Here is a 26,001-nt window from a genome sequence, read left to right on the forward strand (position 1 = left end):
GTCCAGCAACAGGAGGAGCAATTCCTAGAGAATCAGACTTTGAAGGCTAGTGGGACTTGATTGCAGGACTTCCAACAGGACTGGAGGAAACAGAGACTCCACTCTTGGAGGGCACACACAAAGTAGTGTGCACATCGGGACCCAGGGGAAGGAGCAGTGACTCCAGGGGAGACTGAACCAGACCTACCTGCTAGTGTTGGAGGGTCACTTGCAGAGATGGGGGTGTGTGTGGCTGTGGCTCACCTTGAGGACAAGGACACTGGCAGCAGAAATTCTGGGAAGTACTGCTTGGTGTGAGCCCTCCTAGAGTCTGCCATTAGCCCCACCAAAGAGCCAGGTAGCCTCCAGTACTGGGTCGCCTCAGGCCAAACCACCAACAGGGAGGGAACCCAGCCCCACCCATCAGCAGACAAGTGCATTGAAGTTTTACTGAGCTCTGCCCACCACCAGTCCCTCCCATCAGGAAACTTGAACAAGCCTCTTAGATAGCCTCATCCACCAGAGGGCAGACGGCAGAAGCAAGAAGAACTACAGTTCTGCAGCCTGTGTAATGAGAACCACATTCACAGAAAGATAGACAAAATGGAAAGGCAGAGGACTAGGTACCAGATGAAGGAACAAGATAAAACCCACAAAAACAACTAAATAAACTGGAGATAGGCAACTTTCCAGAAAAAGAATTCAGAACAATGATAGTGAAGATGATCCAGGACCTCAGAAGAAGAATGGAGGCAAAGATCGAGAAGATGCAAGAAATGTTTAACAAAGACTTAGAAGAATTAAAGAACCAACCACTAGAAGAATTAAAGAACAAACAAACAGAGATGAACAATGCGATAACTGAAATGAAGAATACACTAGAAGGAATCAATAGCAGAATAACTGAGGCAGAAGAACGGATAAATGACCTGCAAGACAGAATGGTGGAAGTCACTGCTGCGGAACAGAATAAAGAAAAAAGAATGAAAAGAAATGAAGACAGCCTAAAAGACCTCTGGAACAACATTAAACGCAACAACATTCGCATTATAGGGGTCCCAGAAGAAGAAGAGAGAGAGAAAGGACCAGAGAAAATATTTGAAGAGATTATAGTCAAAAACTTCCCTAACATGGGAAAGGAAATAGCCACCCAAGTCCAGGAAGTGCAGCGAGTCCCATACAGGATAAATCCAAGGAGAAACATGTCGAGACACATAGTAATCAAATTGGCAAAAATTAAAGACAAAGAAAAATTATTAAAAGCAACAAGGGAAAAATGACAAATAACATACAAGGGAACTCCTGTAAGGTTAACAGCTGATTTCTCAGCAGAAACTCTACAGGCCACAAGGGAGTGGTGCAATATATTTAAAGTAATGAAAGGGAAGAACCTACAACCAAGATTACTCTACCCAGCAAAGATCTCATTCAGATTCAACAGAAAAATCAAAAGCTTTACAGACAAGCAAAAACCAAGAGAATTCACCACCACCAAACCAGCTCTACAACAAATGCTAAAGGAACTTCTCTAAGTGGGAAACACAAGAGAAGAAAAAGACCTACAAAAACAAACGCAAAACAATTATGAAAATGGTAATAGGAACATACATGTTGATAATTACCTTAAACGTGAATGGATTAACTGCTCCAAGCAAAAGACACTGGCTCGCTGAATAGATACAAAAACAAGACCCATATATATTCTGTCTAAAAGAGACCCACTTCAGACCTACAGACACAGACAGACTGAAAGTGAGGAGATGGAAAAAGATATTCTGTACAAATGGAAATCAAAAGAAAGCTGGAGTAGCAATACTCATATCAGATAAAATAGACTTTAAAATAAAGAATGTTACAAGAGACAAGGAAGGACACTATGTAATGATCAAGGGATCAATCCAAGAAGAAGATATAACGGTTATAAATATATATGCACCCAACATAGTAATACCTCAATGTGTAAGGCAAATGCTAACATCCATAAAAGAGGAAATCGGGCTTCCCTGGTGGTGCAGTGGTTGAGAGTCTGCCTGCCAATGCAGGGGACACGGGTTCGTGCCCCGGCCCAGGAGGATCCCACATGCCATGGAGCAGCTGTGCCTGTGAGCTGTGGCCACTGAGCCTGCGCGTCCAGAGCCTGTGCTCCGCAACAGGAGAGGCCACAGCGGTGAGAGGCCTGCATACCGCAAAAAAAAAAAAAAATAATTAAAAGAGGAAATCGACAGCGACATAATAATAGTGGGGGACTTTAACACCTCACTTACACCAGTGGACATATCATCCAGACAGAAAATTAAAGGAAACGCAAACTTTAAATCACACAATAGACCAGATAGATTTAATTGATATTTATACGACATTCCATCCAAAAACAGCAGATTATACTTTCTTCTCAAGTGCACATGGAACATTCTCCAGGATAGATCACATCTTGGGTCACAAATCAAACCTCAGTAAATTTAAGAAAATTGAAATCATATCAAGCATCTTTTCTGACCATAATGCTATGAGATTAGAAATCAATTACAGGGAAAAAAATGTAAAAAACACAAACACATAGAGGCTAAACAGTACGTTACTAAATAACCAAGAGATCACTGAAGAAATCAAGGAGGAAATTTAAAAAATTTTGATTATACTTGCTGGAGACAAATTATAATGAAAACATGATGATCCAAAACCCATGGGATGCAGCAAAAGCAGTTCTAAGAGGGAAATTTATACTAATACAATCCTACCTCAAGAAACAAGAAAAATCTCAAATAAGCAATCTAACCTTACACCTAAAGGAGCTAGAGAAAGAAGAACAAACAAAACCCAAAGTTAATAGAAGGAAAGAAATCATAAAGATCAGAGCAGAAATAAATGCAATAGAAACAAAGAAAACAATAGCAAAGGTGAACAAAACTAAAAGCTGGTTCTCTGAAAAGATAAACAAAATTGATAAACCTTTACCAGACTCATCAAGAAAAAGAGGGAGGGCTTCCCTGGTGGCACAGTGGTTGAGAGTCTGCCTGCCGATGCAGGGAACACGGGTTCGAGCCCTGGTCCAGGAAGATCCCACATGCTGCGGAGGGGCTGGGCCCGTGAGCCATGGCCGCTGAGCCTGTGCATCCGGAGCCTGTGCTCTGCAACGGGAGAGGCCACAACAGTGAGAGGCCCGCGTACTGCCAAAAAAAAAAAAAAAGGAAAGAAAAAGAGGGAGAGGATGCGAGGATGCAAATCAATAAAATTAGAAATGAAAACGGAGAAGTTACAGTGGACACCACAGAAATACAAAGCATCATAATAGACTACTACAAGCAACTCTATGCGAATAAAATGGATAACCTGGAAGAAACGGACAAATTCTTAGAAACGTATAACCTTCCAAGACTGAACCAGGAAGAAATAGAAAGTATGAACAGACCAGTCACAAGTCATGAAATTGAAGCTGTGATTAAAAATCTTCCAATGAACAAAAGTCCAGGACCAGATGGCTTCACAGGTGAATTCTATCAAACATTTAGAGAAGAGCTAACACTTACCCTTCTCAAACTCTTCCAAAAAATTTCAGAGGAAGGAACACTCCCAAACTCATTCTACGAGGCCACCATTACCCTGATACCAAAACCAGACAAAGATACTACAAAAAAAGAAAATTACAGACCAATATCACTGATGAATATAGATGCAAAAATCCTCAACAAAATACTAGCACACAGAATCCCAACAACTCATTAAAAGGATCATACACCATGATCAAGTGGGGTTTATCCCAGGGATGCAAGGATTCTTCAATATCACAATCAATGTGATACACCGTATTAACAAATTGAAGAATAAAAACCATATGATAGTCTCAATAGATGCAGAAAAAGCTTTTGACAAAATTCAACACCATTTAGGATAAAAACTCTCCAGAATGTGGGCATAGAGGGAACCTACCGCAACATAATAAAGGCCATATATGACAAACCCACAGCAAACATCATTCTCAATGGTGAAAAACTGAGAGAATTTCCTCAAAGATGAGGAAAAAGACAAGGATGTCCACTCTCACCACTATTATTCAACATAGTTTTGGAAGTCGTAACCACGGCAATCAGAGAAGAAAAAGAAAGAAAAGGAATACAAATTCAAAAAGAAGTAAAATTGTCACTGTTAGCAGGTGACATGATACTATACATAGAGAATCCTAAAGATGCCACCAGAAGACTACTAGAGCTAATAAATGAATTTGGTAAGGTTGCAGGATACAAAATTAATGCACAGAAATCTCTTGCAGTCCTATACACTAACAACGAAGGATCAGAAAGAGAAATTAAGGAAACAATCCCATTCACCATTGCAACAAAAAGAATAAAGTACCCAGGAATAAACCTACCTAAGGAGATAAAAGACCTGTACTCAGAAAACTATAAGACACTGATGAAAGAAATCAAAGATGACACAAACAGATGGAGAGATATACCATGTTCTTAGATTGGAAGAATCAATATTGTGAAAATGACTATGCTACCCAAAGCAATCTACAAATTCAATGCAATCCCTATCAAATTACCAGTGACATTTTTTACAGAACTAGAACAAAAAAACTTAAAATTTCTATGGAGACACAAAACACACCGAATAGCCAAAGCAGTCTTGAGGGAAAAAAGTGGAGCTGAAGGAATCAGACTCCCTGACTTCAAAGCTACAGTAATCAAGACAGTATGGCATTGGCACAAAAACAGAAATATAGATCAATGGAACAGGATAGAAAGCCCAGAGATAAACCCACGCACCTATGGTCAACTAATCTATGATAAAGGAGGCAAGGATATACAATGGAGAAAAGACAGTCTCTTCATAAGTGGTGCTGGGAAAACTGGACAGCTACATATAAAAGAATGAAATTAGTCCCTAACACCATACACAAAAATAAACTCAAAATGAATTAAAGACCTAAATGTAAGACCAGACACTATAAAACTCTTAGAGGAAAACATAGGAAGAACACTCTTTGACATAAGTCACAGCAAGATCCTTTTTGACCCACCTCCTAGAGTAAGGGAAATAAAAACAAAAATAAACAAATGGGACCTAATGAAACTTAAAAGTTTTTGCACAGCAAAGGAAAGTATAAACAAAACGAAAAGACAACCCTTAGAATGGTAGAAAATATTTGCCAACAGATCAACGGACAAAGGATTAATCTCCAAAATATATGAACAGCTCATGCAGCTCAATATTAAAAAAACAAACAACCCAATCAAAAAATGGCCAGAAGACCTAAATAGACATCTCTCCAGAGAAGACATACAGATGCCCAAGAGGCACTTGAAAAGCTGCTCAACATCACTAATTATTAGAGAAATGCAAACCAGAAGTACAATGAGGTATCACCTCACACCGGTTAGAATGGGCATCATCAGAAAATCTACAAACACCAAAGCTGGAGAGGGTGTGAAGAAAAGGGAACCCTCTTGCACTGTTGGGAATGTAAATTGATACAGCCACTATGGAGAACACTATGGAGGTTCCTTAAAAAACTAAAAGTAGAACTACCATATGACCCAGCAATCCCACTCCTGGGCATATACCCAGAGAAAACCATAATTCAGAAAGACACCTGCACCCCAATGTTCATTGCAGCATTATTTACAATAGCCAGGACATGGAAGCAACCTAAATGCCCACTGACAGATGAATGGATAAAGAAGATGTGGCACAAATATACAATGGAATATTAGCCATAAAAAGTAATGAAATTGGGTCATTTGTAGAGACATGGATGGACTTAGAGACTATCATACAGAGTGAAGTAAGTCAGAAAGAGAGAAACAAATATCGTATGTTAACGCATATATGTGGAATCTAGAAAAATGGTACAGATTACAAGGCAGAAATAGAGACACAGATGTAGAAAACAAACGTATGGACCTCAAGTGGGGAAAGTGGGGGTAGAGGGTGGTGGGATGAATTGGGAGATTGGGATTGACATATATACACTAATATGTATAAAATAGGTAACTAATAAGAACCTGCTGCATAAAAAATAAATTAATTAAATTAAATTTTTAAAAATGGGAGTCACTGGGAGAGAAGAGCACATGGATGAAATTTAATTATATATGGAACATTTCTAGACCCATATCCGTGGGGTTTAGTCCCAGATGAATGATAACTGGAAACTTCAGAAGCGGTATTTAAGATGTGAAAATCACCTGTGGCACTCATGTTATAAATTGCCCAGAAATAATTTAATTAACAAGTGATAAGTTGTTCCCAAGTCCCTCCTGGGAATGGGATGTCAGCTGGGTAATTACCGTGCATTGCCCTCAGCTGGCAGCCTGAGTTCCCTGGCAGTTAGGAGCAAAGGCAGATCATTCAAACTCTGATTGTCGCTTTCAAATAGTGGTCCAGCTACTTAGAGCATTCATTGCGATTCAGCTAGAACTGTGGTTTTGAGCTTGACCTGTGAGAATTCCAGGGGCCCCTCTTTGAAAACATTTTCTCCAGTCCCACTGCTTTGGGCTCTCCAGGCAGTGGCCTAGGAGTTTTTGTTTTGTTTTGTTTTTTAACGTTTTGGCCACACCTCACGGCATGTGGGATCTTATTTCCCCGACCAGGGATCAACCCACACCCACTGCAGTGGAAGTGCAGAGTCTTTTGGACCGCCAGGGAAGTCCCAGGTAGTCTATATTTTTAACAAGTGCCTTTGATGGTTTTTATGATGAGGCAAATTTGAGAAACATTGTGGTTGAATACAGCTAGTTTTAAAAAATAAAGATAATTAAAACATTTGACTTTAAAGTTTAGTTGCATAAAATACTAAAATGGAAGTTGCTTTCCGGAAATACAATTGTAAACAAATCGTAGAGATCCAGTTCAAATTACACACACAAAGTAAACTCTGGTCGCGTATTGTCATTTCTAACCTGGGGTTGGGTGTAGAGCAGAATATAAACAGGTTAACTTTCATAGACCTCAGGCACTTTTGCCTTTGCGGGGCCCCTTGCTCCATAAAAAAGAAATAAAAATTGTATTTTACGACTCTTTTGATATAAAGATGGATGCGTTGATAAGATGTATTACAACATTTTCTTTGACCTGAAAATTCATATATTTTCTTCTGATTTTAAAAGAAATTGCAGTATTTTCCTGATGGCTTAAAAAATACTATAGGCACCGAGCCCATTGTGCCTAAAAGTTAATTTGGGCCTGCATGGCAGAGGTGGTGAAATCCAGAAGTTAGTCCTGGAGGCTTATGTGATAATACTTCTACTTGTCTCGGGAGTTCTGAAAGGAATCCTCACTATCCTTTTGCTCTTACCCATGTGATACTATGATCAGCCCTTTTGTTCCCACCCTTGTCCGGGTGAGAGGGTGAAAGTTGATGGGCATCTGAGGCTGTGTCAGTGGAAGAAGGGTTACTGTCACACGGGGGTATGTAGCCTTTCCCGTGGTGATCCATTCCCACAAACATACCTGTGCTTCGTTAACTGTGTTTTGAATTGCCAAGTTTAACATACAGGTTTTGCCTTGACAATAAGGGAGTAATTCAGGTCTCTTCCTACCTGAAGGAGCCCTGGTGATGTCAAGCATCTAACTGGCTAAAGGACTCTGCTCTTGGGTGTCAGGCTTCCCCTGTCATTCTTTTTTTTTTTTTTTAAACTTTTTAAATTGAAGTATAGTTGCTGTACAATATTATATAAGTTGCAGGTGTACAATATAGTGATTCACAATTTTTAAAGGTTTTAGTCCATTTATAGTTATTACAAGATCTTGGCTATATTCCATGTGCTATATCCTTGTAGCTTATTTTATACCTAATAGTTTGTACCTTTCACTTCCCTACCCCTGTCTTGCCCCTCTCCTCTTCCCTCTCCCCACAGGTAACCACTAGTTTGTCCTCTATATCTGTGAGTCTGTTTCTTTTTTGTTATATTCACTAGTTTGTTTTATTTTTTCGATTCCACATATGATAGCATACAGTATTTGTCTTTCTCTGTTTTACTTATTTCAGTAAGCATAATGCTCTCCAAGTCCATCCATGTTGTTGCAAATGGCAAAATTTAATTCTTTTTTTATGACTGAGTAGTATGCCTTTGTATATATGTACCACATCTTTTTTATATTGCCATCTTGGATTTCGGTAACAGGCTTGAGATGGGCAGAATATTGCTTGAGACAGGAAGGAACTGTTGAGATGAGGAATGCAGGCATACTTTTTTTCATGGACAAGACCACAGATCTGCTCTCTGCTCACTGAAGCAAAATTAAAACAGTTTTTTTTTCTTTTGCATCATTACAGAGAACTTTTTGTTTGAGAATTCTAAAATAACTGATTATGAAGATTCAACATATTGACTGTAAAAAATTGACAAACATCATATCAGCAAAGCCAGAAGAAGAAAAAAACCTTAATCCACTATACATAATGCCTGTTAACATTTTGGCCTGAAGTTTCTAGTCTTGTTTTCTGCGAACAATAGCTGTTTAATTTTTATACAAAATTGTAATCGTACGAAATGTACCATTTAATCATCCACACTTTTCACCTAACAGTATATGATGAACATTCTCCTTACATCATTAATTTCCATCCTACAAAATGATTTTAATGGTGATGTATTGTTCCTTTGTGTTAGTGGATAATCATTTATTTAACCAGCCTTCTATTTTTGGACATTGAATTTCACATCCTCATTATTAGTAAAACTATAATGATTTTTGTAAGATAAATTTTTAAATGCATGCATAATTATTTCTTTAGGGTAAAGTGGAACTAATGTATCAAAGGGCATAGGAATCTGGAACTTTTTGATGCATATTTCCAAATATTGCAGAGGAAGCATTGCAACAGTTTATATTCCCATTAGTACTCTGTAAGCGCTTGTGTTCTTGTATCCTTGCCATGTGACTGAAATATGAACTAAAGAAATCTGGTATGCATTAATTTGAAAGAAACCATGATTCAGGTTTCTTTGCATAAGAGTAATGTTTAGCAGATTGCTCTGTGTGCAGTAATTATGGGTTTCTTCACAATGTTATGAAAACCCTTTTATTAAATTTTACATTTACCATTTTCTTCAAGGTCCTTAAATAGTTCTTAGGGTCTCAACTGTTACGTTTTAAGCTGTTAAAAGTACGGTTTTGGAGAACTTTGTGTGTGTGTATTTAGGATGATAGAATATGAGAACCAGACAGAACTTTAGTTAGTTGGGTTAGTCTACCTCCATCTTACAGATTAGTAAATGGCTCAAGAAAGAAACTTACCCACAATCATTCTATCTCTTGCAAGTGACAGACAACTCAGACTAGCGGTGCGAAATGGGGAATTTGTTGCTCACGAAACTAGAAATAGATTCTTTTACCTACTGTGACTGACCTTGGGTAATTCCTTGATCTTTCTAAACCTTGATTTTCTTATCTGTAAACAGGGTGTTGAACTCCACCAAAGGTCCCTTCTACCTCTTAAAGTTCAATGTTTCTATGAATATATTAGCAAAGAATTTCACTGTACTATCAACCAAATTTAGACATAGTGAAGGGAAGGCTAGCACTCAGGAAATTTTTAAAGAAATACAGTTTGTATTACACACTTGGATCTAAGTTAAAGTTGTTGTGGTTGTTTTTAACTTGCAGAGATCCTTAGGCAACTTGAACATAGTCAGTATTCACATAGTGTAAAAATATCTCCAAAGTGCTTGAAAAGTCTCTTTTCTCTGTCGATCACACATCATCTTCAAACATCTTTTCCACCTATTTGCTTAACAAACCTATTAACAAATAGTGGGGAAAGAAATGCAGTTCTTTTGCTCCCTGTTCACAACTATTAAAACAAATTTCAAGTTGGTGAACCTAGGCAAAACTGTCCATGACAGCAGCAGGTTGCTGACTCAGACCCGTGCACAGAGGAGCTAATCTTGAGCACTGGGCACCTACTTTACACACAGGAGGACATACCGATGGTAGGGAAACTTGCTGCACTAGGAATACCCTAAAGCTCTGTGGCTGGTTGTTTGAGAGGAGGTAGATTTTCTCATGTCAGGCCCCCTTAGCTCTTTAAGATTGTTTCCTTGACTGGTAGGAAACCTTTTCTCTCTGTTTGTGTGTGGTTGTTTTGTTTTTGGTTTTGGTTTTTTCTCAGTCTTTACTCATTTATGCTATTTGGAGTTCACTGTGTAACCCTTGAAATTTACTGCAAGAAGCATAAGTGTCCTTCATTGTGAAGCAATTATACTCCGGTAAAGATGTTATATATATTTAAGTGCCCCTCAGAGACTATTCTAGTGTTCTAAAAAGGTCTTTAAGAAACAGGCTTTGTCTTAAAGCCATTGACTACCGATAAAATTTTTAAATATTTTCACCACACTATGTAGAATACAGATTTATTTCAGGGTTTTAACTATCAGATTGCCAGTTCAGGTTTGTGTTTCCAGAAACTTTTACACAAATAAATGCAACAGAGCCTATGTACCCTTTTATTAACACTCAGCTACCACATGTTTATTAGCGATACTGGCAGTCCCTGGATCTGGTTCTGCAGGAGAGGGAAGGCTCCAGGGGAAAAAACAGCCAAAGATTTTGATGGAAAGTATACTAGTCAGGACAGGCAAGATCATCCTGCAGTAACAACCTCCAAATCTCAGTACCTTAAAACAACAAAGGTTTATTTCTCCTTCACACTGTAAGTTCATTGATGGGCAGCTGGGGTTCCAATATGGCTCGTCTTGACTCTGCATCCTGGCTGATGGAGCAATCATTATCTTTAATTTTGGTGGTCACGGTAACAGAGAAAGAGTTCTGCAAGGTCTGACACTAGCCGTAAGTACTCACTCTTGCCTGAAAGTGACACACACCATTTCCATTCCTAACTCACTGTCCAGATGAAGCACATTGCCCGGCTCCATTCAGAAATGGCCAGGAACTGTAGTCTGACCCCACGGGCCAGGAAGCAAGGGAAGCAGCAGCCCTAATGACGACCACAGTTTGCTCTTCTGATTACCAGATATTTGGCTCGCTGCCCCTCCTGCAGGTGAAACACTCATCCCCTCCCCAAAGGAGAGAACCCCGCAGTCCCACCCAGTCACAGCACCTGGATGATGCACAGTTGGCACTAAATTAGGGGGTCATTTTGACATCAGCTCTGGATGTGGGTCCTCTTGATCTAGAGACTTCTGAACTAAAAAAGGCATCTGGGTTTAAAAGGGAGGAGTAAAGGGTGAATGCAGACATTCTGTATCTAGAACGAGCATCACTTCTGGCAAACACAGAACAGGCCCTTAGTGGTTCAGCTGAATTTATCAAAGCATCTGCATACCCTGGATGAAAGAAAACGTGAGTCATGGATTATAGCTACATTGGGATTTCTTCTTTCCCCTTCTCTTCTGTCTCCATCCACAGCTCGTATACGGGAAGTGTAGTTTAGGTAGACCTTGATATCAGGAAGATAAATAAAACTGAACATTTAAAATATGACAGTGTCCTATAAAAGCATTAAAATGTGAATAGAAGAGCATTTAATTTTTCATGAAGGTAAGAAATGAATATAGGTAAGTGAAAGCAATTTCTATTGCCATTCAAACTATAGTTTTCCAATCCTTGCTCCCTTTTACCTTAACCCAAACTGCCGATATGACATTTAACTGAATTTCCAAAACTCTACACTTTCCCCCCCGTTTTGCTGAGTTGCTAACAAAAGCTTTGAAGTGGCTCAAAACTGCGCAGGAGGTGAAGCAGGAAGAAGAAACTGGAATTGTAAATAACTTACAAAATGCTTACCTGTCCCCTGATGCATTTTAAAAAGTGAGACCTCTTTTCAGTTTCCTGTACTTAACAATATCCAACCAAATAAAGGCCATGTAGGGGCTTTTCTGGGTTACACACAACTTATTCTGTCCATTCTGTGCTAAGGTGTCTCCTATTTTCCATTATCACTGAATTCTTATTTTTTTTACTTCTTTATATACTGCAAGTTCTAAGTATAGAATTTTCTCATCCTCTCCCCTGACTTCTAACCTCTACCTATAAAACCTGCTTATCCTGCCACCCTCTGACAATATTAACAACCTGAAGGGGTGGCCCTCTGTACCTTCCTGTGGACTCATAAAATCATAAACACTTAAGGGTCTTCTTTCCACCTGCCTGCCTGCTGTCCTTCATCCCTCCCTTCCTCCTTTCTTTCCTCCCTCCCTCCCCTACTTTTTTTTGAAACAGATGGGGTTAATAAATTATTTACACTTCTAGGTATCTCTTGCTTATCTCATTAACAGAAGATTGGGGGTGTATCCCTCTAGGCAGTTAGTATAGATCTCATTCATTCTTTTTAATGTCTGCCTAATATTCCATGGTTTGGAAGTCATGCTTTATTGAAGTTTCTCTGTTAAAGGGTATGCACATTGTTTCCAATTTGTTTTGATCTTGCTTTTTTGTTTTTCTTAAATTTGGCCACTGTAAGGGGTGCAGTGAACTTCCTTACACCCGTCCTCGAATACTGGTCCTTTTTCTAATATGGTCCAAGAGAGGGATTAACTGCATTAAAAATGTATGTGTACTTCTAATTTTAATAGATGTTGCTAGATGTGTAATAGATGTCGTTGTCTTTCAAAAATAGTTATCCTAGCAATGTTCCAGAATGCCCTTCCCCCATCCTATCCAGTAGTACGTCTTTCCTACTTTGATGAGAATGGATTACACCTGCAGCCCCAATTGCATAGCCTGGGCACCTGTTGATGTACTATAGCGTATTTCAGTGGGGTTTAAAACTACGGCTCTGGATGGCCTGCGTGATTAGGGGTAGTTGCGATTTTTTGTGTGTGTTTCTTTAAAAATCCAAGGAAAGTTTATGGGAGGGAGGGAACTGGAGGCCATTCTTACGCAGTCCACTCCTTTCACAGATAAGGAAATTGAGATCAGGGAGGTGGAGGGAGTTAATGTGAGCTAGTTACTGGCTGCTGCTTCTGGGAAGCAATTGGTCTGAATTCTAAATCAAGGATTTACCTACTACCTACACTGTGGGCCATGCTGACAGTAATTTTTAGAGAATGGACCAAGAAATGTCATCTGTGAGATAGGGATAAACTGTTTCCAGTTTTCTATTCTCTCCTGCTAGGCTGGATAAGCAAGCTTCCCACCCTACACTGGGCTGTGTGGGATTTGCTTTGCAAACTTCTGCAAAGATAATAGGACATTTGTTAAATTGGTCTTGTCAGTGGCATTTGCTGCTCTTAATCTTTTTGGGAGTTTGAGGTTTTATTTTTCTATACCATTAGAGTTACTGTTTACTAAGTGTGGAACAGCTGGCTTGGATCACAGCTAAAATGACAACAGGGAAGCACAGGAGAGAAGATTCTGTTCAGCAATGGCTTCCTCCTATGTACTCCTTCCTCCTCCCTCCCCAGTGTACCCATGAAGAGAGCTTAATAGTGGGGCTGCCTAGAAAAAAGAAGCCCTCTAGGTCCCAGGTATGTTCCTGGCAGTGTAATCTCTAGGTGTAATGTGCACAGTTTGACCAGGGCTCAAATGGATGTTCTCTAGGGCTGAATAAAATAAGCTTTTTGAAAGAAGCCACTTTTACTTCTTGAGTCTTTAGACTCAGTTTTAATAGAAGTTTCAGCTTTAGCCCATGGAGTCTGCTGAGGAAGGTGAAAAGGGAGACTCCAAATTTTGGATTCCCACTTGGGTTTGCCCCGTGTTCATTACAGAACATATGACAGCCCAGCGTTAGCTTTCCAGGTTGCCTCTAAATAAAGTCAGCCTGTTCAGGGAGCTCAGCCCATTCTGTAATAACAATAAAAATAATTACGATGGAAATTCATTTTGTCATAGATAAGCCTCTCCAGCAGATTAAAATATATATTTATGTAAAAAAATACAACACAGGGCTTCCCTGGTGGTGCAGTGGTTGAGAGTCCGCCTGCCGATGCAGGGGACATGGGTTCGTGCCCCGGTCCGGGTAGATCCCACATGCCGTGGAGCGGCTAGGCCTATGAGCCATGGCCGCTGAGCCTGCGCGTCCGGAGCTTGTGCTCCGCAATGGGAGAGGCCACAACAAGTGAGAGGCCCGCGTACTGCAAAATATATATATATATATATATATATATATATATATATATGTATATATATATATAAAACACAAAACATGCCTTTGTGTTGCAGACCTGGTCAGGAGCTATGCTATTTGTGGGCTTGATTCTCAGTGGTCATGGTTCTTGTGGCTTAGCTGTTTGCAAGCCTGCAAGTTGGAACCTCTGGGGAACGTAAAAAAAAAAAAAAAAAAAATGCTCGTGCCTAGATCCTCCCTCAGAATTAAATCAGAATCTGTGGCAGAGGACACATGGGTGAGGTGAGGACTTCTGGGCGGGCCATTTGAGGTGGAGAGAGTTTCTCTCCTTAATAAAGAAAGAAATGAGTTGTAGCTCAAGCTGTTCTTTTGAGAATCCTGTCGCCATAGGAGTCATCATGTGTGCCCCTCAGCTCTCACAGCCCACTCTCTCTCCTTTCTCTTTCCTATTTATTCTGTAGTTTAAAGCAGTGGAGTCATGTCATATAAAGTCAGCTCATGAAGGCAAAAATTGAATGCTGTAAAAATGATCATCGAAGAATGAGCTAGGAAGACACCGTGAGGCGTAGAGGTCAACGCACCATCTCTTGGTACACTTAGCATAGCCAGCGTTTCCTCTGGCATCAGAACAGATCACTGTTTTCTTTGGCTGAGATTCTGATAAAATAGCATTTGGGAGCCAGAGTGTATGCAAAATATGTATCTTTAAGTATGGAAGTTAACTCTATTTGGTGAGATTCTGGAGCCCTGAGAACCACGTGGGAATTGAGACTGGCTTAGGGAATCTTATTCTCATCTCATACTCAATTCCGAGGCCGATTCTGAATGAAATGTAGGCAGAATCATGGACACCATTTAAAGTGTGAATTTCTCCTCGCCTGTCTCTTCTTTTAGGCACCTATAGTTGAATTCAGGTAAACTGCATGGTAAATGCAGCCATAGATGCAACACCACTGCGTTTCATTATTGACTATTCAAAGGCGGCCCATTTCTTTGTCCAGAATTCAAGGGCACTCTGTCTTTCTGTCCGCTAGCGTTCCCGTGGTTCGGCATGGATATCGGTGGGACGCTGGTTAAATTGGTCTACTTTGAACCGAAGGATATTACAGCTGAAGAGGAACAAGAGGAAGTGGAGAACCTGAAGAGCATCAGGAAGTATTTGACTTCGAACACGGCTTACGGGAAAACCGGGATCCGAGACGTTCACCTGGAACTGAAAAACTTGACCATGTGTGGGCGGAAGGGGAACCTGCATTTCATCCGCTTTCCCAGCTGCGCGATGCACAGGTTCATCCAGATGGGCAGCGAGAAGAACTTCTCCAGCCTCCACACCACTCTCTGTGCCACGGGAGGCGGGGCTTTTAAGTTCGAAGAGGACTTCAGAACGGTAGGTCCGCTTTACCCCCCTGCAAACAACAAAACCACCTCTTAGAGAAAGAAAGAAAACCTCTCCCATGGCCATGATCATGGCATCTCTTATGGAAGAACCTGACCACTAGGCTTGGGACTTTGGACAAGCTTACTTCACCCCTCTGTGCCTCAGTTTCCTCATCTATAGGAGAGTAAAAATAGTTTCTGCCTCATAGGGTTGTTACATGAAGGATTGAATGAGATAATATGTACCCAGCACTTAGTGCTCAATACATATTGGCCGTCCTCATCATTTTTGTTACAATTACTTCTGCACAATATGCCAAAGACGAGGTGATGTAAATCCCCTTCTGAAGTATTTTAGTTTTCCACAGACTCTTATGTTTCATGAAAACCATAATCACTGTGCCAGTTTCATAGATATATAGACCGAGGCCTGGAGGAAAGGCTTTCTACGCATCTTACTAAAAATGATTACTTCTTTCTACCCATTTGCTCTGTATCATTTGTGTTTTATGAATGTCCTTCAGAAGTTTTGCTCACAAACAAAAATGAAATCTTTGACATTATTTGGAGGTGAATTGCATTATTGGTGAATATGATTTAGGGAGTATGGCTCTACATAATAAGAATAATACTATATCCTGACTGGCAGTGTTGCTTCTTTAGATTTGGCAAAGTTGGCTAAGTGGAAGATACGGATGAGTGACATGGAGTCCTAACTTTCTCTTTGTTAAGCAATCCCTAACACCTATGTGTTCCAATTTCCCCATTTCTACAGTCAAGATAATCTCGATACTGTCTAGCTTCATCTCACAGGGAATAAAATGAGAAGAAAGAGAAACAATAGGTAGAGAAGATAAAGAAAATTCAATTAACAGTAGTGATTGAACATAGGAGAAGGAAGGGTTGGAAGATGTGGGGATTAGTCTCACCAGAAAGTTTATCATTAATGAATAAATTCATAAATCAATGCATTATTCATGGTACTTAATAAAGCTATAATTGCAAATTTTATTTGCATCCTCAAAAGTAACATCATTTATCTCGTTGATAAGTAGTTTCTACAAGAGCTGGCGATAGAGCCCTAGAGCATTATATTAAGTCAGATTGATTATATTCAGGTTTTGGCTTTTCCTCCTGTGTCCCCTTTCCCTTGCCAGCAGAATCTGACACTGCCACTTACTTAAATGATCCATGGGATCTTTTTCCCACTAAAGGGACCCAATGATTGAAGAGTTTTGAAACTGAGAAAGTTGAGATCCAGGGGCATGAGAATTAAGTTCAAATTCATAAATGAAAAAGCACTGATCCTGAATTCTAGTGCTGTTTCTGCATTTAACTAGCTGGGTGACAGGGCAAGACATGTCCCTCCTGTGGGCCTCAGTTTCATCATTTTCAGAAAGTGGCAGTAAGATGTTTAGGCGGATAAGGAAACTAAAGCTAAAGAGAGATGAAGAGGCGCTAAATACCGTCCCCTAGGTGAGAGCTGGGTGTCGGCTCAATTCTGATTCAGGAAGTGCTGACCCACCCCTAGTGCTGTGAGCTCCCCAGGTCTCTCAAGGATGTCCTCTGTGTCCATCTCGACTAGGGAACCTGAAGTGTACCAAGGTGACCTGGGACATTTAAGCAAGCTCCATCAAAGTCTCCATCCCTCCTCTTGGGTAATGCCCTGGATTCCAGAAAGTTACTCAATCTGTGTTGGCCACGAGCAAGTGTGTTTCTCAAGTTTCTGAACCGAGAAAGGTCATATCTTATTACAGCCAAGATAAAGGAGGCTCTGCTCCTTCAGGAGGTTTCTGGAGCCTAATGAACAGACTGGTGCAGGGAGCAAGTTTGGAGTATTTGCCTAACAGCCTGGCCATCTATAAAAGAAAGTATTATATGGCCTGCCTTCTATTTCCATGCTCAGTCTTGGCCAAAGTGAAAACAATTGAAGACATATCTCTTCCTGTAGCCCGTCTGTCAGTAAGTGATATGCCCTGATCCTTCCAAAGTTTGTGAGGATGAATAGGTTTTATCATTCTCTCTCCCAAGCATTCATTCTCATTCAACAAGTATTTATCATACTCTGTCAATGCAACAAGTACTGTTATGAACAAAACAAAGCCCCTGCCTTCCTGGAGCTTATATTCTAGTGCAGGGAGATGGTCAATAATCAAATAAGTGATTATGGAGTATATCAAATGGCAATAAGTGGAGAAAATAAATAGGTAAGGGGGATAGGAAGTGCTGGGCAGGTCTTTGCGTGATGAGGTAACATTGGAGTAGGAACCCGAAGAAGAAATAGAGCAAACCAGGCTGGTATGGGGAAGAGTTAGGGTTAGTAAGTGCTAAGGCCCTTAGGTATAATGTATCCAAGCTCTTCCCTTTTCCAGAATGGGAAATTGAAGGTGCACCCTAAGTTGTAAAGGATCAATATATGCTACTATACTATGTAGTAAACAATCTGACAAATAATAAAGCAGTGTATATACGTACCTGTAAAGTCCTGTCGTTGTTATATAAAATCACTCTTTTGAGCATAATACAAGTTTGCAGACATGTATTTTAAAAACCCGAGTAACTAGGGCTATCTAAATGATGTTCAGCCGACGCTGAATAGTTAGCAATTGTTATGTCTGATGACTGTGTCCTTTTCGTATATAGTAAATGTACTTAAATCCTTAGATAATGTTAACTAGTCTTCATCAATTTTAGAAGGTACAAGAAAGAGTTACAAAGCCACGAGACAAGCATTAAACTAGACCCCTGTGTAGAATACTTTCAGTTGAACAAAGCTGCATTTCTTTCTTCCTTTTCCTTTCTTTTTTTCCTTCCTCCTTCTTCCTTTCCCCTTTTCCTTCCTTCCTTCCTCCCTCCCTCCCTCCCTCTCTCCTTCCTTCCTTCAACATTTTAGGATCACTGTCGCAAACAAATTTCTACCTGGCAAAAGTCTGCCTTCAAAATTAATGATTCAACAAAGTGGAACACAAAAGACAAACTTAAACAACATATGCTCCAAGAGATTGGTAGGCCAATGAAGAATCCTACAATCTGAGAAAGTGGTTCTCAGAGGGGAGGCTCCCATGTGGTTGTGTACCAGGGCACTTAATCCTGTAGATTTTATTGAACTTTGTGTTTCTCCCCACTGTCTATGTTCTGCGAGTGTTGTTTTAAATAACCTACCAGAATATTTTATGTACCAACTCTAATATTTTCATCCACAAGCACACTTTCCAACTTCAACAGGAGTCCTATTTAGAATGCAAAGTATTCTAATGATAGAAAATTTTTAGAAAAAAGTCATCCCTTTTGTCCACTTAGCTCTTCATTACAAGAGACACTTTTCCTTGTAAGTTTTGTTCAGTCCAAGACTAACATTTATTAGAAGTTAGGAGTGACTCTTTTCATTTTTCAGAAGAAAACAAATACCTACCATCTAAACAAGCAGGATATAACAACAATCTTACTGGGTTTACATGAGATTTAGGGAACAGTAAAAGATTCTCTTATTGCTTCACTACATTTTTTTCAAGGTGTGAGGACTTAAGAATTGGCCTTCATTAAGCCAGAAATCTCCAAGGACACAACCGAAAAAAGTTAATAATGGTGGAAAAATCATCAGGAGGGGATAATAAGGTAATTGTGGATGTGTGAAATTCTAAATCTAAGTAGACCATTCATTATTAGCTGGGTTCCTTTTATTAATCCAGGAACTGATTTGTGATATTGCAGGAGCATAAGCTTTGTAGATACCGTCATCCTACACTTCATTCTGGCTCGACCCTTTTGGCCTTTCATGTACCCCTTTTATCATTGGGTGCCAGGAGGAAGAAGCCATCTTTGAGGTTTTGTTATTTTTCTCACTCACAGAACACATTTGAAATTCATCTCTCTCTCAGGTCTCAGTTAGCTGTCCTGTGTGAGGAGAAAAGAGCCCCGAGTGTAATTTATAATCCAGAATCAACCATTTTATATGCAAATTGTTCTTGGTTTAGTAAGATAACCTCTTCTGCCACTTCCATTATGATTTATGGAGCCAGGGTCAGCAAAAGCACCTTGGGAAGTGTGGGGTATCGCACAGATGTGTATTTTATTCATTTCGTGCAAAACGATGTGGTGACTCATTTCTCAAGCACAGGAGAGTGATGGAACTGGTTTGGGGTAGGTCCATAGAGAGAGTAGGTATGGAACCTCCTGGGATGGTTTTTACCGGATTTATTTACTCAGCTATTTATTTAGTTACTTTTGAAGTTTATCTTATTGAGGTCTAGTTGATTTACAATGTTGCATTAATTTCTGCTATACAGCAGAGTGATTCAGTTATACATATATACATACCTCCTTTTTCATATTCTTTTCCACTATGGTTTATCACAGGGTATTGAATATAGTTCCCTGTGCTATACCGTAGGACCTTGTTGTTTAGCCATCTTATATGTAACAGTATTTATTTTTGACAGACTGAAGCACATAAGGAGAACCTCTTAGAGTTGTATCCTGAACATGTGTTTAGAATCCATATTTTTTCTAATTTCATCATACAGGGAATCACTGAATTCCTTTGAGAAATTAAGAGTTTTCGGTTTGGAAATGTTTCCAAATGTATTTCAACTTGAGATAAGAAGACCTGAATTATTTTACTTCTTATATAAAATGCATGTATAACTCATGTTTCCAAAGCATGTTCACACAGCCATCTCACTGGATTCTTGAAAACAGCCCTGCAGGTTAGCCAAGGCAGCTGCTATTGGGGAGAGTATGTGATTTTATTGAAGGCCTGTTGTCACTGTACTGGAGTGGGGTCATGCATTAATCCCAGCTCTTCAGCTCCAAAGTCTGTGTGGTCCTAGGACTAACAGCGTCAACATCACCTGCGATATCGTTAGACATGCAATCAGAAACTCTGGGAGTGGGACCCAGCGATCTGTGATTTAACAAGCCCCCCAGGTGATTCTGATGGCACCTAAAATTTGGGAACCCCACTGCACCCATGCTTGCTTGGGTGACTTTGGGACTAGGCAAAGCAAAGTTAGTTTATCACAGTAGTAGTTTGAAAAAAAAATTATTTTTTTTACTTTATTTCTTCCCCTACTTCCGTTATTTACAGAGTTTGAGTCTTAGGGCAAGTTTGGTTTGTTGGTGTTAAGTTTGGGGAATAGTTTAAGCTTAATGATTTAGGAATTGGCAGAACTCATACTTTCCAAAAGTGCTGAGGAGAGTCGCGAGCAGTGGGGTGCTGAAATCAGCTCCTACTGGTTCGCGAGAGCCCATTGTGTGCATGAGAGCGCATTGTGTCTTCCCAACGCTGTGTTTAGTGACATCGTGTTGGTAGCTTGAAGCTGGCTATGGTGGGAGTGATTATACCGTGGAAACTGGTAAATGCTATAAACCAGGGCATTTGCTCCCAGGGAGCTGGTTGTTAAACATTTACCAGCACGCCTTGGTGACAAGGTTATGTTCACATTAGCTGAAGCTTCATCTGTATGTTTGCTGGATCTGATGGGGTTTTTTTTTTTTTAATTTAAAACTAGCTGCCAGCATTTAAAAATTGGAAGTTTTCACATAAAAATCTGGGTTTCCAGCTCTTGAGAAATAGAATCATTTGGCAACATTAAGCCCTTATTACCACATGGCAACAACGGGCTGCAGTGAATTTTAAATACGTGTGGATTGTCTGTGTGCCACAATCCCCATCATTCTGTTACTTTAACATTTAGTCAAGGGACTTCACTCCTTTATTGGCTCCTGCAGCATTTGCTTTTGTTACCCTGGTATAAAGAAAACTAAACCCAAAGAAAGAGTGTTTCTGCATAGCTGGGATCTGAACATACTGTCCAAGTAATGATTTGACTCATCGCTTACACTTGGGAGCCTGTCTCTATTCCTGGATGGAAAAGACCTTTGAGGGAGGTCTCCGTAGGTCTCCATGAAAGTGACTAATATTTCTGTTTCCCAGTTTGGGGATGCATGACCTCAGGCTTCAGAAATATCCATCCCTCAGTAAAATGTTATAGAAGAGATGTTCGTTTGCTGCTAGCACTTTATTTGAAAGTGATTTTAAGGGGAAAGGTGAGATCTTTCCCTTCAGAGCAAAGCTACGTGCTTTGTTTACTTGCCCTGACAGGTTTTTCTTTTTCCCGAACATAGTTTCAGGATGTCCCCTGAACAGATGGTGTCACTGTTCGTGTTTGTGATGTTGGTTCTGGGCACTGCTGTCAATATTGTTGATGGACCTCCGATTAATTTTTAAGCAGGTGAACCTATGGCCCCAAGACTGGGTGATGAAATCGCTACTTTTCGGTTTGTGGTGATCCAGGAGGGGACAGTTTTCCCTGTTCCATTTAAGAAGTGTTTATTAAGCCATTATTATGGACAGGCCTTTGAGCGTGGTGCTCAGGGGCACCCACTGAACCAAAAACATGCCAGAATGTGACCCACGCCGTGAGCGCATTGGAAGACGTTGATAGGGCCAGGGAATCCCGGAGGATGAGAAGATAGCGTTTACACGGCTGTGTCACTATAGCGTTTAGGTCTCCAGATAGCCTTATACCTATAGTATTACCCCCTGAACACGTGAATCATGACATGCATCTCACCCAAAAGTTCCACTTGGTGAAAAATGAAATGTTCAAAATCACTTATGAGTTAGATGAACTTTATCACCAAGTGTCATTTAGAATGATTGTTTCTGTGTATCAAGAAAACGTCTAGTGCTCGTTTCGGCAGCACATACACTAAAAATTGGAACGATACAGAGAAGATTAGCATGGCCCCTGCGCAAGGATGACACGCAAATTTGTGAAGTGTTCCATATTTTTAAAGATGTTTAAAAAAAGAAAACGTCTACCACCTTGCTGGTAACCTATTCTAACTAATTCTGCTCTGCAGGTATAGCTTCAGTGGATTTTTGTTGAATGGGACATTCAGGTGAGTGACAAAAAGTCAAAAGTTTTCTTCTAGCTATTAACTTTTATAATGAAGATGATGCTTTTGGGGCAAAATATCTAAGTATAGTAGTTGTGTAGGTGGTTTCCAGATCCCAGAAGCAGGACTCATTATGAATGAAGACAAGAGAAGAACAGCGAGTTACTAGGAGGCATTTGCTAGTTGTATCACTTAGGCAAAATTATTTAAGCTCTATGAGCCTTAACCATAGAATTAGGATAACAATACCTCCTCATAGGGTTTTTGTGAGAATTAAATGATCTAGTACAGGTGCTTGGCATATAGTAAATAATAAATACCAGTTATTATTTTCTTAAAGAGATTTTTTTTAATTTAAATTAAAACTTGAAAATGATCTTCGATCATTGGTTCAGTTTCATGTTGGTGAATGTTAGATTCTTTTTTTTTTTTTTTGGACCAGCAGTAATATCACTCTTGAGGATTGTGAATAAACTTTTGAGGATGCAAAGTACCCATCCTCTGCTAAGGCTAGCCCTCAGCCAGCTCATTCCCCTTTACTTTTTTCCCCCGTACCTAGGAGAATAGGAGTTTTTGTTTCATAGGAGCATGAAAGGACACTCTGGGACCACCTCAGCTATTAATAAAAGAGTAAATATTTTCTGAGTCCTTTGCACTTGCCAAGCCCTGTGTTAACATTTTACGTGTATTATTATCACGTAACCTTCACAATACTGCACTGTGGGTATTATTCCCATTTTACAGAGGAGGAAACTGAGGCTTGAGAAGTTAAGTAACTTGCCCCACATCCCTCAATTAGGTAAGAGTTGGAGTTATAGCTTTCAATGCCAGGTCTGTCGAACTCCAAAGCCCAGGCTTGGGAAAAGGAGAGTTGGGCTGTGTGGGCTCAGAGGAGATTGTCCTCAGCTCCCAGGCTCACATGCCTCCCTCAGGACTCCGTATCCTGCCAAGAAGTGTAGGAGCCTTTCTGCTTTCAGAACATTTCTCACTTGCCTCACCCTGAGGTATGCTGGGTGAGTGCTCTAACAGTCCTGTGACTGCTCTAACAAATTACCACAAACCTAGCAGCTTAAAACAACGGAAATTTACTCAGTCATAGTTCTGGAGGCCAGAGGGCCGAAATCAAGGTGTTGGCAGGACCACACTTCCTTCAGAGACTCCTGGGCAGAATCCATTCTTTGCCTCTCCCAGCATCTGGTGGCCATCGGCCTTCCTTGGCCTGTGGTGCAGTTCTCCAGGCTCTGCCTCGCGTCTTTACACGGCCTTCTCCTCTGTGTCTGTCAGATCTTTCCTGTGTCTCGTAAGGAAACTGTCAGTGGACTTAGGGCCCACCCTGATAACCCAGGATGCCCTCTGCATCTCAAGATTCTTCACTGAATCACACCTGCAAAGACCCTTTTTCCAAATAAGGCAGCATTCACAGGTTCTGAAAATTAGGACATGGACATAACTTTCAGGGGCAACCCTTCTGCCTACCCCACGTGCTACTGGCTTCCTTGCCAGCTATCAGGTAGGGTCCTGTCTCTCAGCAGGCACCGTGGGTAGACACGACATCCGGTAAAGGCTGCCTTTCCAGTGGAATGACTGGTTCTCAACAAGATTTCACAGCGTGGTGCTTGAAGGACGTTTCCATGCTTTTCCTGTTCATGACACATGTTAAGTTCAGCTGAAAGCTTCCGGGGGCTTCCCCTGAGGTGGTAGTGGTCTCTCTCACAAGGGTTCCTTCTCTTTCAGATTGCTGACCTTCAGCTCCACAAACTGGACGAACTGGACTGTCTGATTCAGGGCCTGCTTTACGTTGACTCTGTTGGCTTCAACGGCAAGCCGGAATGTTACTATTTTGAAAATCCCACAAATCCCGAATTGTGTCAAAAAAGGCCGTACTGTCTGGACAACCCGTACCCTATGTTGCTGGTGAACATGGGCTCAGGTGTCAGCATCCTAGCAGTGTACTCCAAGGACAACTACAAAAGAGTTACAGGGACCAGGTAAACGTGGTTTCCACTAGAAGAACCTTTTTGTGCTTAAACCCAGGCCTCTTCCTTGAAGACCACTTTCTGAAAAGGTTATTTATATTTAATACATTTTTAAAAGAAAGATCTTACCCTCCTCAGCCAACCAAAAAGGATCTGTTGGATATGTTACACAGGGTGATTTATAGAAAGGTTAATAAAACACAGCCTTGGTTGGAAACTGGTGAGGTTGTGGGAAAAAGTGTTGCACATACCAGAAATTTCCCCAAAGGCAGACATATTAAGTGCCAGGTGAATGGCAGGGACCACAAGCACAGTAGAATCCAGGTGGAAGGATGCTTGGGATGGTCAAAGAGGGCTTCTTTCTGGAAGTACCTTGGTGCCTAGCACAGGAAGAATTGCTTGAAATAGTCGTTCCAATCAGTGAGCCAGATTGGGTTTACAAAGAGTGTTTTTTACCCTCTGGTAAATGCTCCAGCTGCAAACTGGAATAGTCAGCACACCTCACAGGGAATTTGGGAGTGCAGTGGATGGGAAAACAGCCCTGCAACTAGAGCAGAGCAGAGTACCATGTTTCTTAATGTACACACTCCCCAAGGGCACGTGGGCTCAGCTTCCTGTTAATGGGGATTCAACACGGGAAAAAGACCCAGGGTCAGAAGTCTTTGAGAAATTGTAGTATAAACAAAATTAAACAGGTTTTCCTTACTTATAAGAAGATTTGGTATGAAGTGTTTCTTCAACTTATTGGACCACAGAGCCCAGTTTTGGAGGAACAACTTAAGGAACTAGTGTGTGGTGTGTGCTTTGAAACATGGTATTGAAACCCTTGTTTTTGATAGATGAAGATATCACGTAACTTCTCTGGGCCTCGGTTTCCTTGTTTGTGCCATGAAGTGAGTGAATTGTCTCTTAGTTTCTACAAGCTTTTCCAGTACTGAAATTCTGCGGTTCTACTCACCCGTTAGGAGGAGAGCACTGCTTTTCTCCCGTATTGACATGACTTGTGATGGGTTCTGCAGACATCAGTGGTTCACCACTGGGGAAGGGAAGATTGAGGCCCCCAGGGGACGTTTGGCAATGTCTGGAGACATTTTTTGGTTGTCACAACTGGAGGTGCAATGATAATGGCATCTAGTGACCAGAGGTTAGGGACGCTGCTAAATATCGTACAGTGCATTGGTCAGTCCCCCACAGCAAAAAAAGTATCAAGCCCCAAATGTTAACAGTTAGTGGTGTTAAGAAAACCTGAACCACACATTCTGACTGATCCCGCTTGTGTCCGGAATATAGGCTTTGGTGTGTACGTTAATTGCCGCTAGTCAATACATTTTCTCACTGAGAATACAGCACTAACCTTACTTGCTCACATGAGAATCACAACGGGCCCCGTGGCCTCATTAGGACTGTCAGAACTGTCCGAGACAAATGAAGAATTCGGCTGAGCTGGTTTTACCTTGAGAGAGTGATCTCCTGAGAAAGGTATAATTTTTAAGAAACTACAAACTGCGTCCCCAAAGGAGCCGTTGAATTGGTAGAGCTAGTCTCAAGGTAACAACAAGATAAACATTTTCCAGAATTAGAGATATTTATAATTTTGTTCATTAACACTTAACAAATTCATGAATTATATCACAGGTACGCTCTCTCAAACTTGGGGGTTCCAAGGATCTGGGTTGTCTTTGAATAATGAGCCCAGTTGTGACGTTTGGCATCTGTCACATGTGCAATAATGCC

General features: G+C 40.6%; 1 protein-coding gene and 1 non-coding gene across 2 annotated transcripts in view; both read left to right on the forward strand.

The window, feature by feature from the left end:
- PANK1 (pantothenate kinase 1) overlaps positions 1-26,001 on the forward strand; it is a 67,754-nt gene that overhangs the window by 26,026 nt on the left and 15,727 nt on the right. The window contains exons 2-3 of the mRNA XM_065894250.1: positions 15,046-15,398; positions 24,026-24,279. Coding sequence (XP_065750322.1) covers positions 15,046-15,398; positions 24,026-24,279 — 607 coding nt within the window. The remainder of the gene's footprint in view (positions 1-15,045; positions 15,399-24,025; positions 24,280-26,001) is intronic.
- Positions 22,078-22,185, forward strand: LOC136136744 (U6 spliceosomal RNA). Its single transcript, XR_010656680.1, has one exon. It is a non-coding gene; the product is annotated as a U6 spliceosomal RNA (small nuclear RNA).

This window comes from Phocoena phocoena, chromosome 16, assembly GCF_963924675.1.
Source record: "Phocoena phocoena chromosome 16, mPhoPho1.1, whole genome shotgun sequence".
Lineage (NCBI taxonomy): Eukaryota > Metazoa > Chordata > Mammalia > Artiodactyla > Phocoenidae > Phocoena > Phocoena phocoena.